The sequence below is a fragment of the Culicoides brevitarsis genome, chromosome 1 (genome assembly GCF_036172545.1).
Source record: "Culicoides brevitarsis isolate CSIRO-B50_1 chromosome 1, AGI_CSIRO_Cbre_v1, whole genome shotgun sequence".
In the NCBI taxonomy this organism is placed as follows: Eukaryota; Metazoa; Arthropoda; class Insecta; order Diptera; family Ceratopogonidae; genus Culicoides; species Culicoides brevitarsis.
Window position 1 is genome coordinate 11,536,500 of NC_087085.1, and position 16,086 is coordinate 11,552,585.

Consider the following 16,086-nt stretch of genomic DNA (forward strand, 5'->3'; position numbering starts at 1 on the left):
AAATTCTTGAAAAATTTTCAAAATTTTTTTATGAAACTTGTTTTTTTGAAAAAAAAAATGAAAAAAATTTAAAAAAATGAGAAATACTTTTTAAAAATTTTGCTCTTTGGAAGAAAAAAATTTGAATTGATAACAAATATTTCAAAAAAAATTAACGGCTTAGCAAAAAAAAAATTAGAAGAATTCTAAAATAAACCGAAAATTCTTAAAAATGTTTTAAGAACTTAAATATTTTAAAAATTCTTACATTTTAATTAATAATTTTTTTTTTAAAATAAAAAAATATTTTAGACATTTTTCATTTTTGAGTGAAAAAAATGCGATTGACATAAAAAATGAACTAAAAAAATAAGCTAATAAACTTATGATTACGAAAATAAATAGTAAAAATTATTTTTAAAATAATCAATTCAAAATCTTTAGTTTTTTATAACTTTTCAAGTATAAACTTCTAAAAATTGCATCAACATAAAATAGGAAATTTCTCTAAGTGACCAAGGCAAAACAATAAACTAAAGCTAAAAAATTCACATTATATTCATTTCAATATTCATCGTACATCACTTCCCCCTTTATGTACAAAAACTAATTCAAAAAGTAAATAAAATTCGATTGTTCGAAAACCTCAATGGAATCGGGCGAACCAAACCGACGAACGAACGTGGGCTCACATGTTTGCCTTTCTTTTTATGTCTCCATTTGTTTGAACAGAGACTTAAAAAATAATAATAAAAATAATAATTTTCAACCAACTCGCATCCGAGAAGACATTCTGCATCTGTCTTTGCAATTATAAATTTCTGCCTACTAACGGACTTTTTTTTTGTCGAGCATGTGAAAGAGAGAATAATAAAGTGCCTTTCTTTCATTCGACTTATTATTTTATTAAATTTATGATTACATCTTTTTGTGTGTGGCTTGCTTCTTTTCATCCTCGAGTAAGAAAAAGTCGCACACAATAAATTCTGATAAAGAGTGTTGATTTTTCAGACATTTTCATTTTAGTGATAAAAAGGGTCTTTTCCTCTCTCTTTCTTGTGGCTTCTTTAATTTTATTACATTACTCTTCACTGTCTCTTCTTTTGGATTTTACGATTTTTTCTTCCTTTATATAACTTTATTCTCCTAAAAAAAATATTTTTCCCTTTTTTTTCTAAATCTACTGCAGGCGATATCCGCAATAATGTAAGAGAGAGAGACATTAATGTGCGGCGGCGGATTCTTCTTACGGAACTCCCTCTTTGTTTTAACGTTTCTTTCCTCTTTTTTTTTTATTCGTCATGTTGTCGTGTTCCGACTCCCACATACTCAGTGCAGTCGTGATTTCAAATGACAACTGATTTTATTTTCATTTTTTTTTTTTTTTGGAATTGGCAAAAAAAAAGTAAACGTGAGTCAATAACATTTTTTTGTGATGTTGCAACACTTTTGAAATTGGAAAATCGAATAAACCTTGTCGAAAAATCATTGAACAAGCTCTTTTTTGCTCGACTTTCGGCACAATAATAAACAAGGAAGGAAATAATTTGAAATATTTCTCTCTGTCGTTGAGTAAAATGAAATAAATAACGATTGTTTTTGTTTTGTTTATGTGTTTACAATATTTTTTCGGAACGAAATTTCGCAAAAAGTTGTAAAGCACACGATATCTGGCTGGCAAAAACGTAGCAAATATAACAACAATAACACAACAATATTTTTCCGGAAGCAAGCAATGCCTGTTGTTAAGCTTTAGTTTGTAGTGTTGGCACGTTGTGTCTATGTGTGGCTCAATAACCGGGTTTTCTTTCGCTTTTACTCCGTACTGCGTTTTAAAGCATGAAAAAGCCTATAAATTTAATAATAATAATTGCTTTCGTTCGTATGTGATGGTTTGTGGGTATTATAAATTTAGTACTAAACATTGCATTTTGTGCGATGATTTATATGCGAGTGATGATATAACACAAAATATATAGAGTGAGAGATGCCATAGAAAAGTACCTCAGTCGTGCTTGTAATTTGAATGCAAAAATCATTGCATTTTTTATTCAAAACTTTTTATGCATTCGGTATCTCTGCCATTCCTTCTGCTATTTTAGGTAAAAGTTAAAACTTGTGTTGATGGGATTAAATTTATTTGAGAGAAATATTGAATGTACGATTGATCGATAATCCGACTATACATATAATAAGTAGAAAACACACAGAAATTGTAGTAATAAAAGAGTTTTATGGATTTTCGTACGGTTCGTGGAGAAATGAAAGAAGAAAATATAAAAGAGGTTTATACGTTTTGATAGTTTTAATACGTTCTGGAGTGTTATTTTATGATTCACAAAGGTCTTATGAAAGGAAAGTCATTCAATTTGTACGTGTCGTTTTGTGTTTCATTATGATGTCGAGACCTGTAGTGTCATTGGAAACAATTCTATAGTATAGAGAAATAGAGAGAAAAGCTGAAAATTTTGAATGGGTTTAAAAGTAATTAATTTTTTTTTATTGAAAAGATGTATTCAAAAAGTTTTATTGGAAAAAGTTTTAAAATTTGCTAATTTTTTTTTTTAATTATTTTTTTCATTTATTTTTTTAATTATTATTTTATTTATTTGTTTAATTTTTTTTTTAAATTTTTAATTTTTTTTTTTTTTAAATTAGGTATAAAAATAAAATTTAATTTTTTTACAAATATTAAATAATTTTTTTAAATTTTTAAAAAAAAAATTTATTTTTTTTACAAATATGAAATAATTTGTAAAGCAAATTTCATGTTTTTGGATTTATTTTTTTCTTTCTAATTATTTTAATTTATCAATTATAAATAAAATTATTGCGAATTAATTACATTTATAATTTATAGTAAATTAATGATCTTATAAAAATTAAATTTATTTTTATTTAATTAATTTTTTGACTATTTTATTATTTTAATAGTATTGTCAGTAAAAGTTTACGTCTTTTGACTTCACAATTTGGAAGTAAAACAGAATTTCGCTTTTTGGAGTTCGATGAAAGAGTTCTTTTGACTTAAAACAATATTTTAATATTTCGCAATAAATAATTTTTTTATTCGAAAATATTATGGAAAATAAATAATTTTCTAAAAAAAAATATGGTAAATAAATAATTGTTTAAGAAAATTATGGAAAATAAATTATTGATGAAGAAAATTATGGAAAATAAATTATTGACGAAAAAAAATATGGAAAATAAATTATTGTTGAAAATATTTTTACCCCATAAATAAAAAATAATATTGTTCCAAGGCTTGAAAAAATAAAAAAAAATGGAGTTTTTTTGAAAAAATAAGTTAAAAATATTTTTTTTTGTAATTAAAATAAAAGATAATAAATAAAAAACATTAAGATAAAAATTTCAAAATTTTTATTATTTTTATTTGAATAAATTAAATTTTATTTAATTAAAATTAATTAATTTTTTAAAAATATTTTTATTATAATTTATTAAAAATTAACTAAAAATAAATTTTTTTAAGAATTATATGAATTAAATACAAGGTGCATTCCATTCTAAAAAATACCGAAATCCCGGATTTTAAATTTACCTATAAAAGTACAGATCTTATTACCCTATCTTGATGTCCATTTAAATTTTAAGACAATTTTAATTCAATGGTTCAAAATTTTTTAAAAACGCAAAAATATCACATTTTTGGCTTTTCTGACCAAACAGTTCGTTAATAAACCATATGTTCCATAAAAATTTATGTACTCGAGATGACAAATAATTAATTTTTAAAAAAAGTTATTTTTATTTTACAATTTTTAAAAATTTACATAAAATTTTTAATAAGTAAATTATTATGAACGATATAAATTAAATAAAAAATTATTAACTAGGTAAAAACTAAAAATACATAAATTAATTAAAAAAATAAAAAAATATTTAAAAAAAAATAAATTTAAAAAAATGTTGCTGCTAACTTTTTTGCTAAAAATATTCATTTTTTTGTCTTTTGTAGAAAATTGAAAAAAGACAAAAAAAATTCTATTAAAATACCATCAAAAACTATTGGACCTAAAAAAATGACAAGCAATATCTGTCAAAAGAAAAAAAAACTAAATCTCATAATTTCATCCCTTTTACCATTTGACATGTCTGCCGTTCGAATACGTTCGACCCATCCAACCAGCCTTTTGCAACTAAGTCAAAGCTGTCAAACACTCCTACAACATGACAAAAAAATATAATAATTTTCCCAAAGACTTTTCTTAATACATTCGTTTAAAACATTAATTGACAGCTTGTCAATTTATCAAACACACAAAAAAAAACTTCTGCCGGGCATTCTGTTCATAAAATATTCATAAAATCCAACTATAGCTTGATTTTTTTTTTGCCTTTTTCAACTACCATCATCGTCGTCGTGAAAAACATTGTCACACACGAAACACAAAAAAAAATCCAATTTAAAATGATAACAATCCATTTTTGTAAGCCGCCGACTGGCTGTTGTCGCATTTTCAGCTGCGACTCCATCCATACACAAAACTGCAATTTGACCATAAATGGAATGTAAAATAAGCTAACAGTATTATTTATCGTTCGGTGAATTGAATGCAGCAAAAAAAAATAATAAAATGGCAAGCAACACGAAAACACAAAAAAGTAAACTGTTATGGTTCGTCATCGTGGTCAGCTATCAGTTGAATCAGCAATATGGCACAATTTTTTTATTTTTTTAACAAACAAACACATTTTATTATCATTTATTATTATTGTGTTTTATTAATAAATATAAAATTTATGTTATATGCAAATAGAATTGTAAAGAGTGAAAAAACGAGGCAGGAACGAGGCATGGAGTGAAAGGTATATTTATCGAACCGGCACACAATGTTTTTGTTATTGTTTACATTTATTGTTGTATTGTTTTGTTTTATGTTAATAAATAGTAGTTATTTAGCTGCAAACTATTATAATGAGCTTATCTGATAATTTTACATAAATTTTCGTATTTATTCGTATTTTTCTTTTAAATAAATAGAAAAAAATAAAAAAAAATAGAATAGAACATTTTAAAACAAAAAGTTTCTGAAGTAAGAAATAATTCACGAACAAGGCACGAGATTTAGTTGTGACAAACCTTTTTTTTTTTGAAAAAATACTTCTGAAGAAGGAAAATAACGTTTAAAGAGCAAGAATGCAAGATAAATATCCGTCCCGTATATACAAAAAGTTGCAATCCAACATAAATTCCTTAAATACCTCCACATTTATTTTATTATATTGTACATGAAACATCTACTGCGAACGACTAAGTAATGGAGTATGTGCACTACATTTATCATTTAAAAGACCTTCTTTGCTTGCAAAACTTTTTTTGCTTTTGCAAAATGTTCGAAACGGCGTTTGGCTTGGATTCACATGCATAATTTTGACATTAATTTAAAGTTTTTCGCATTTTTTCTATCATTTTGACGTCATTTTAATACACATTATCATACAATTAAACTCTTCTTTCTCTTCCGAATCTTTTTTTTTATCACAAAAAAATCTGAATTCGTGTTCGTGAAAAAAAAATTCGCAAAAAACAATTTTTTTATATTTATTTCGTTTCAATTGAACCCATTTATTTACAAACAAACAAACAAAGTGGCATAAAATAAATATTAATGCAATATAATAATAACAATATTGAAGCGTCTGTAAAAAATTTTCTGAGTCAGCGTACAAAGCGTAAAATTTTGAGTCGGTACGAGAAACAATGAATGAATGCAAAATTAGTGCGCAATTTTCTTTATATTACAGTTGTTACGGTTATTAATAAAATAAAAGAGTTATTTAGTGTGGTCGTTTCAATTCGCATCGTAGTTAAAAAAAAAAATAAGGTGTAGTGAGTATTTTGTAGTAAAAATGACGACATGTCAAGTCATCGGCACTTCCTGTGTGTGATGAAAGTCCGTTTTCTTTATTTTTTGCAGAATGAGTCATTTTTGATCAATAAATCAAGAGTTTAAAAGGCTTGGTGACAATTATTTTTTACATTTTTTTAATAATTTTTCTTTGTATGAATTTTTTGTAAGCTAAATTTTATTCTTTTATTTATTTGTAGAGCTCAAGATGATATTATAGGTCAAAATGACTCAAAATATTTCTTTTAGTTAATATTTATTTGGATTTTTTATAATTTTTAATTTTATTTACTTTTTTTTAATTATTATTAATTAATTAATTTTTTATACAATAGGTACATACATAATTTTAACTTAAATTAAATACATTTTTTTTATTTTTTTTGTTATTTTTTTTTTTATTTAATTTTAACTTTAATTATTTTTATTTTTATTTTAAAAATTTAAAAAAAAAAAAAAATTATTTTGTACAAAAAGTAAAATTTTAAAGAAAAAAAATATTTAAAAAATAACTTAGAATTAAATTTAAGAGTTACCTAATAATTAAAATAATAATTAAAATAATTAATTCAAGTTATAAAATGAATAAAAAATATTAAAATAATACTTAAATATTAAATAAAGAAAATAATATTTCAATATTTAAATTGAATTCGAATTATTATTCGATTTTCTTTCTTTAATTTAAAAATAAATTTGAACATATTATTAGTTTAAAAATTTTTTAAACATGCAAAAAAAAATAATCAGATTAAATAAATTATTTTTTTTTTAAATTAAAAATAAATAAAATTTTTAAATATTTTTTTTAATTTAATAAAATTTTTAAATAATTTTTTTAATTAAATAAAATTTTTTGAATATTTAAAATATTTTTAATTTATTTAAATAAAATATTTTTTCATGACTTAAAAAAATAAATGTTATAATTTAAAAATTTCTTATTTCATTAAATTTTCAAAAATTTTTAACAAAAAATTAATTTTTTCATAAAATAATTATTACCGACAATAAATAATTTCAAAAGCGCTTATTTCAAAACATCTAACTATTTAATGCGCCTCCAACACATTTGTAACACTACAAAAAATCAAACAAATGAATCACATTACGACAATAAATTGATGTGTGGGATTAGCTAATTAAAGATTATTGCTTTGTCGTCTCTGCCCGTTTCACACTGGAAGTCGTTTTAAAAATTGCTATCGTAAACAAACACAGCTACCCTACTTCACGCGTCGTCAATTGCGACCTGAAATCGAACAAATAAAATTACTTTTTATTCGATTTATGGTCTCGCAGGAAATAATGCAATTTTGCATTCAGCCAACAAATCCTTTTGAGTTCCGATCATTGTTTAATATTTTTATTTTCTGCTTTCAATTCCATGAGGCATTGAGCATCATTTGCATGCCGATTGAATATTCTGCTAATTAATTCAAACAATAATGATAACTTATTCATTCATAATAAAAAAAATCATGTGAATTGAGAGAATTTCAACCGGTTTACTTCCATCAGCTGCTTTAATTACCCAGTCATGAGATTTTTTTTTTTTTTTCAATAAAAATTGCATATTTGTGTCAACTGTTGTTGTTTTTGTTTTGTTGTTTTCGTTATTTCTCATTAAAAAAATAATTCATTCGACGTAAAGTGGAAGTTGTTTACGGTAAACAACGCTTCAATTTATCAACCAGGCACCGTTTTGTTGACATCAATAAACAAATGAAGTGCATGACGGGAGAAAAGGAAAAAAAAAGTTAATCCATCAATTCACGTGAAGTGAAAAAACAACGACAACAATAATAATCATCGTCGCAAAAACAAGGACATTCAATTGTTTATTGCGCTCAATTCGTCTCGTTTATGCTAATAACCACACTCACGCAATATAATCAAATAATTCATTCATTCGGCGGACCTACCACAAAAACATCATTGTCGTCATCAGATATTTACGTAAGAATCATAAAATATTTGAGATAAAGTTCAACGTGATCGGCCATAGAATTTGTAAACAAAAAAAAAAATTCGAGCTGGAATGCATGTGAAGGTAAACAAGATGCAGAAAAATAATAAATATTACATTTGATGACTCAATATGTTGAAAATTTAATCAAATTTCATAATTCCTCTCCGGCTCGATTAAAAACGGTACTAAAAATACACATTTATTGATAGAGAGCTTTAAACGCTTCCGATTGTCATAACAACAAAGTTTATTTTGTTGTTACAAGTGCGGAGTGATAAGATTCAAGACATAACAAAACAAAATTTAATTGAATGTTGCTAAGAAACGGCTTCTTCAATGTAATGAAATGAAAATTGAACATCCAAGTAAAAGCGGTTATCATATATTTCTCGCATCAGATACGAACAGAAAGATTTTTGACAATTTTGATTCCGAGAAATACGAAAGGAACCGCACATATTGCAAAATGTTTCGTCAGAAAATTTGTTTTGTGTGTCTTCTTCATCAAATGATGAACTAATTTAATTTGTTTTTGTTGTGTTAAGAAAATTTTTGCGACATTTTGGTTGAAAGTCTGTCAAAAATTTATGGAAATTGAACTTTTTAGAAATTAACGGAAAAATATTTGAATTAATATTGAAATTCTATACAAGTTTTGTAACGCAATAACTCAAATTTTATTTTTAAAATCTCTTTAAAATTAATTTCAATTTTTTTTTTATTAACTTTTAGAAGGTTTTTGTTCAAAAAAATTAAGAAAAATATTTTGGAAAGTCATGAAAATCTTCAAATATGACAAGTAAAGCTCATTGCATATCATTGGGAGGCATAAAATTAAATTTTCTTTTAAAAAATTATATTTATTGCATAATTTTTGGAGTTAATGTTCACGTTTAAAAAATCATTAATAGGTAGAACGAGTTAACGGGTCCATAATAATTAAAAATTAAAAAATTAAAATAAAATTAAAATTAAAGCTACGAGTTCTAATTTTTTTTTTCAAATTCATTAAAATATTAAAATATAAAGAATTTTATTTTAAAAACTCTTGAAAAATTAATTATTATTAAAAAAAAATCATTTTCTAAAATTATAATTAAAATTAAATAAATAAAAAATTAAAAGAATAAATATTAAATTATATGAAAACTATAATTCAAGCTTAAATTTTTTAATCTTTTAATTTTTTTTCAAATTTATTTAAAAATTAAATTATTTTAGAAAAATTTATTCGAAATCCCTTTTGAAAATTTAATTATCATTGAACAAAAATTGAATTTTCATGAAAATTTTATAAAGAAAAAAAAAATAAATAAAAAAAACGCTTCAATTATTTTCTTTTTGACAACAACACTCACATTTTATTTACTCTTCTCCTCCCACAAACACTCGAAATTCTTCTCGAGCAACGGGAGAAATTTAATTTTATCTAGAAAGAAATTTCATTTCAACAAGAAAGAAAGAAAAAAGAAAGAAATATGAATACAAAAGGTCACTATGAAGAACGGTCAACATCAAATATTTCATCAAAATTCCAGCATCCATTGTACCGTTATTCTCTCAAATTATTGTTGAAAGAAAAAAATTCAATTAATATTTTTTTTATTAATTTCATTTATTTCTTTTACTGCCATTCACGTGCTCTGTGCGTCAAAAATTGCGAGCAAATCTTATCAAAATTAATGTCGCTTCATTTATCGCTTGAAAAAAAATTTTTTTTTAAAGACCGGGAACGGAACACCGTCACATGGCAAAATTTTGTTGAATAAATTTTGTTGTTGTTTGTATAAAAATTTCGCATATCATTGAGAATGTCTGACTTTTGTACTCTATAAATTTTTTATTATTTCTCGTTTTCTGAACGACGAGCAGACGATTTTTGAAATGTTCTGAAAAAAAATGATATTTTTTGTATACAAACTAAATAATTTAGGAGAAAAAAAAATAAAACATACATTGGCCTTGATATAAAAGCACACAAAAACACACAAAGTGGCTTTTATTTGATTAGCAGACAATTTTATTAGATACACGCAGTTAATAGATTAGATTTTGTGTGGCACGGCATGAGAGGGTGACACAGATAATAAAATTTTTTCGCAACATTTGTCTTCTTTCTCGATGTGTGTGTGATTTTTTGCACTTTACCTTCAACTTGGTAATTTTCCGTAACCTTGTGGTTTGTTTATTTATTTTGATTACTATTATTTAATATTTGCCAAAAAAATTTAAAAAAAAATTGAAATTAGGAGGAGATGCCCGGTACTTTTTTTTTGTTTTTGATTAAAATTGACACAAAGTCATGCTTAATAAGCGTCACGTCGTCGCTTATCTGGCAAGTTCCTTTTTTTATAAATTTTGCACCACGTGCCTTTGTTTGTTTTTGCGTTTTCCATAAAAAAAAACGTCGTAGTAAATACTTTGCAGACAGTCATCGACGTCGTCGTGTGTTATCTGGAATGCGCATTATTCATAATCAAAGTTGGTCGACTGGAAGTGACGCGCAATTTTTTGAAGTCAACTTTGTTGTTTACTTTACCTTTTTTTTACAAAAACAAAATATTTAATGTTACAAAATTTTTGCCTTAAATAATTAAAAATTGATCCCCCGAGATCGAACATTGCCGAAAAATTATTATTGACATAAATGGATTTACATTTTTAGGGTAGATTTACGACGACGACGTTGTTTCAATCCATCAAAAGTTTTTCTCAGAAGGGAATTTTCTCAGCTTTTTTTGTAATAATTATTTCGATGACATTGAACTTTTTTTTTTGGAGTGAGAGGTCGTCGTGTGTCATCATTTCCAGGAAAATCCATTTATTAACTTTTTTTTCTTTGAATGATGAATGGCTTTTTATTTTTTTCTTCAAAGGGTGTTGAAAATTATTTCGGAAAAATTTTTAATAATTTATTTTTAATGTGCTTCGTTTTTCATTCTGATTCAGTCACACTGACTAAAAATTTTTATTTATTTTTTCCTGAATAAGTTCATGACAAAATTTTTTGCTTGCTAAGCACTTTCGATCCCATCAAAAAATATTGTAAACACATAAGACTTTTTAATACCTCCTTTATTCCTCTTTTTCATCTTCTTCTTCGTTTACTTGCTCAAGAAGAATATTTAAAATATTTTGCCAATTTTTCGATGCTTGCGGAAGGTATGTGTGGAAGATGTGCGTCAAAATATCAAGGTCTATAAATAATAAATTGCTAACATTGACGTTGAGGTTGAAATATGTTATAAATTTGCGGAATTCAGGCTTTTTCTTTATTATTGGTGAAAGACGTGCGTGCTAAATGACGTTAAATTTTAGCAATATAGCATATCTTGACTGATCTTTTTTGATGAGCCTTCGGGTTCTCTTGTTAGTTTTCGAAAATGTTTTGTTCATTGATGGAAGTTTTGACGTTCAGGCTGAAACAGAAATTGAATTTTAGTTTTAAAATTTTACAAGATAATTTCAGGATTAAAATTTTTAAATTTACTATTAAAATATTTCTCCAAAGAATAAAATTAAAAATTAAATAAAATATTATTACAATAAAAAATATAATAATTGAAAAAAATGAAAAACCAAAGATTAAATTTAGAAAAAAAATAATGAAAAATGTAAATAAAAAATTTATTTTAATAATTAAAAAAAATAATAATAAAATTAAAAAAAAAATAAATAATATTTTTAAATTATTTTATTTTTATTTTTTAAATTAAATTAATTTTAAAAAGAAATTCAAATAAAATATGTAATAAATAATTAATTAAGAAAAAAAATTTAATTGATTTTTAATTATTTTTTTAATTAATAATTTTTAATTGTGATAATAATTAATTTATTATATTTTTCTTTTACAAAAATTAATAAATTTTAAAAAATTAGACTGATATTATTTTTACTTTACTAAATATTATTACTAAAATTTGAAGAGATTATTTAATTAAAAAAATAATAGAAAAAATTTTAATTAAATAATATTTTTAAAATTACCTAATTAAAAAATATTATAAAAAATTTTTTTTTCTAATATTTTTTTGATTAAATAATCTCTTAAAATTTTAGTAAAATTTTAATTTTAAATATAAACTATTTAAAACATTTTTATTTAAAATTAATTAAAAAATTAAAAGTTTATTCATAAAATTTAATTTTGAAAATAAATTTTTTTTTATTGAACACTTAAACTTAACATAAAAAAATATTATTTGTAAAAAAAATTAAAATCTTTTAAGAAACATGAAATATTTTAACTAATTGTTCCAGCTTAAAATTAATAACTCTCTCATTTCTCAGTCATTCACAGAGACAAACTCATTTTCTCTTCTCTATTTGTTTTCAAGTGATATCTTATCAAAGCTTATGTCAATTATATTAAACGTTACATTTCAGTCACTCACTATTAAATTCCTCAATTCACTGAAACATCAATCGTCTTTTATTTAACTGGCAAAAGTCTCAAAAATCTTCATCGCACAACATTTACGTGTCCTTTGTTTAATCATTCTCTCATAAATTCAAGTTGGCTTATCACTCACAAAGCACGGGTACAGAGTACATTGTTTCTGATTATCTTTTTTTTTTTGTATTTTGTGAATTTATCGCATTTTAAGAGCAAACACAAGCAGAAATTCCATTGATTATTTTTTTATTGGAGCGTTTATTCGTTGCAGTTTCTGTTTTATCGTTGCAGTGGTTTGACACCTTTTTATGTCGTTTTAATCTTGTTCATACAAAAAAAAAATAAATTACATTTTTTTAATAACATAATAAAAGAAAGGTACCTGCAGCAGAGCAAATGAAGGAAAAATTTAATTTTTAATTTTTTTTTCTTTTTTTTTTTCAGATGGCATCTTATCAAATGGGCAAACACACATTAAAAGTGCCAATGACACTGTTCAAGGAAAATCGTGCAAAATTAATCGGCGAACTGAAAAAAGTCAATCGTCTCGATAACAAGGCACTCGTGCTGTTGGAAGGCGGCGATAGCTTGAGTTTGTACGACACCGATGTCGATTACGTTTTTCGTCAGGTGAGTTTAAGTTTGCGTGGGCCACCCTCCGTTTTTGCCTTACGTAACACACTCCAAAAAAAAAATCAAGAATAACAAAGATGACAAATGCTTTCATTAACGTTCGTGCGTGCATTCAATGGGAAACTTACGCTAGATACAGTCCATTGCTCCGTTATTTGTATTTATTTTTTTTTTCATCGTGCTGATGATGAGTGATGATGTGATTTATTTTTGAGAACCGTTTCTTTTGTTTCACTGCCAACGAACGAAAAAATGTTATTTAAACGGTTCTCTGCTCGAGAATGTACGAGAAAAATGTGACAGGTGCGGTACATCATCATCATCGTTTTTTTTTCTTTGCAAGTCATTAAAAGATGCAAATAAACCGCACTAAGAGTCTTAAAGTCTGTGGTTTAGTTCCTGATAATTAAAAATCCTTTTTTAATGAAAAGGAGGCTGAAAATCCGCTTATGGTAGAAAATTTTAATGAAAACAATAATTTTTAAGAGAACCACAGAGAAACCTTTTTTGACCTGATCAAGAAAAACTTTGCTCAAATATCCCGGGAGAAAAGCAATTTAGGTTGATTTGAAGGCATACCTGCACCGTTCAGTGCCTCGAGTAATAGGAAATCGATGGAAAAGTAAATAAATCATTAGATGCTTTATTTTATTTTTCACTCTCTATGTACCTCACTAAATTGCCTTCCATTATGTTTTAAGCACTCTACCGCCTATTATTTTACTTTGTTTTTTGGATCATTGTGGAAAATTGCTTTTTTGCAACTTAAAAAATTATTGTGAAAAATTGAGTTTCTTAAATATTAAATTAAAAAAAAATCTTACGTAAATTTTAAAAAATTCGAATAAATGAGTTAAAATTTTTAAAGCTTTTAGATTTTTTTTTTGTTTAAAATTATTTGTTTTTATAAAAAAAATGTCTTTTGAAGAGTACATATTAATTATTCTTCAATTTTAATAATTAAAATTATATTTTTATAAGTCAAAAAATATACAAAAAAAAAAAAAAAATTATTTTATAACAATTTTTTTTCAAATATTAATTTAAAAAAATTATTAAAAATATTTATATGATGTATTTATTCATTTAGTTATTTTTTATTTTATTAATTTATTTTATTTTTATTTATATATTTATTCTAATTTTCGATGATTTTCGATTAATATTTCGACTTTTTTTTTGTATTCTTTTTAATTTTTTTTAAAATAATTTTTGTAGAAAAGTGTACCATTTTATAAAAGTTTAAAATTTATTAAAAATTTTTTAATTTTGTCTTAAAAATTCTTCTTGATATGAAAAAAAAATAAATAAAAAATTCAATTATTACCTATTTAAAAAATTAATATTTTAAAAACAAATTTTAATTTTTTTTATTTTAATTTATTAATTAAATTTTTAATTTAATTATTAATTTTATTTAATTTTTATTTTTAAATTTTATTAATTTTTTAATTATTTTATTTTATTTTAATTTTTTTACAACTATTTAGTTTAGTTTCATTTGAATTAATTTTTATATTTTTAATTTAATTAATTTTTCATTAATTTTTAATTAATTCTTATTTTTTTTTTAATTTTACTCCCTAAATTAACAAAACCAAAATATATTTTAAAAAAAATCCGAAATACCAATTTTTCGCACAATAAATATTTAAGTTATTTCATTTTGTGCATTTTTCCTTTAACAACAACTTCCCATTGAAAACTGCATATTTTTATGTTATTTTCATTTGTTCGAAAACGAAAAGAAAAAAAAAATAAATCCATTCACGATGCTTTTAAAATTTTATCTTTTAACGTGAATAAAACAAATAGTTAGCTGCACAAAACAAATACGAGAAAGAGAGACAGAGTGAAACAGTTGCAACGATGATCTGCATACAATCAAGTAATTTATTTGAAATATTTCCCTTTCAAATTGAATCCGAGTAGGTGGCAGGGAAGATATATCGCATCACATGTACATGACTGGAAATAGTCGTGATTAAGTAATAAATTGCTAAAATATTGTTTGTTTTTTTTGCCAACAAAAGAAAGTCTCTCTTTTTCTAATTTTTTTAAAAGTTATCTGAGAGGCTTTCGAAAGTTTTCCACTCACAAATTTTCGTCAAGTTTGAAGGGCTTTTGAAACTTTATCTCGCCTGAGAGACAAAAGAGATGAAAATACGAGGAAAAAATGTTTTCCTTGAAATAAATTACATAATTTTGTCCTACTTCTCTTCGAAAATAGGCATCAAGGACTTGCGTTGGCAAAGCAGGGCAGTTTCCATGACATCTTCTTAACGACAGACAGGGAAAAAATATTTTCTTCACGAGCAAAAATTCCTTCTGGCACCATCTGACTCGATAGATGATGTTTATTCAAGCATTTATTTCCATTCATGTGTTTTATTTATTTATTTTGTATCGTTCTTCAGACATTTCTTGACTGGCACTGCTCATCTTCAACTCATCAATAGAGCTCTCGTTGTCCATTCGTTAGCCAAAAGCACTCGAAAAGCATAAAAATCTGTCGGATGAACACAAACTCGACGAAAAGTCATGTCTTCTGCTTTTTATTATATTTATTTATTTTAGTCGTCGTTATGCTTCTCGTGAACTGTAATGGGAGACGCAAATAAATTTAATATGGATTTATTCAGACAGGAAATATGTATGTAATGTAACTGGAATGCATGAAAAAAAACTATAGAGGGTACTTTTTATAGACTTGTGTGCTTTTGATGTGAATAAATATGAAATAAAATGCGAGAATCAGGTACAAGAGACTACTTTTTTTTCTTTTTGCTTTTATGTAACGGAAAACATTTATGAACTATATGATGATGTGCGAAATGTTGCTACTTTTGTCATGTGAAGCAAAAGTTAATGAAGTCGGGAATTTCATTAAAAATGTTGCTGCCATGTGCTTCGAGTTCTCGTGCAATGCCAACGTTGACAAAGTAAATGATGCAAGATGAAGAGCAAAAAGTACATTAAAAGCGTTATGTTACTTGTCGTAAAATAATAAACTTTAAAAAGAAAAACAAGAACAACAACTGAAATTGCCTAGAGAAACATTTTTGAGCCATTGACCATCCAATTTAAACTTTTTAGACCAACTTTGGTAATTTATTTAGACGAGAACTTTCTCGAGAAATGCACGGATAAAGAGAATGGGATGATAAAATACTTCAAATTAAGGGGACAAACATGAATTTGATGTAAACAGAATATTTTAGCTATTA

At 24.6% G+C, this 16,086-nt stretch overlaps 1 protein-coding gene across 2 annotated transcripts in view; it reads left to right on the forward strand.

The window, feature by feature from the left end:
- The window catches only part of LOC134829619 (xaa-Pro dipeptidase), a 69,092-nt gene that overhangs the window by 31,937 nt on the left and 21,069 nt on the right, over positions 1–16,086 (forward strand). The window contains exons 1-2 of one of the 2 annotated variants that reach the window (XM_063842797.1): positions 12,503–12,604; positions 12,671–12,856. In XM_063842797.1, the coding sequence (XP_063698867.1) occupies positions 12,671–12,856 (186 nt within the window). In that variant the 5' untranslated portion in view covers positions 12,503–12,604. Of the gene's footprint in view, positions 1–12,502; positions 12,605–12,670; positions 12,857–16,086 lie in introns of those variants that run through there. The other variant, XM_063842806.1, reaches the window with a different exon arrangement.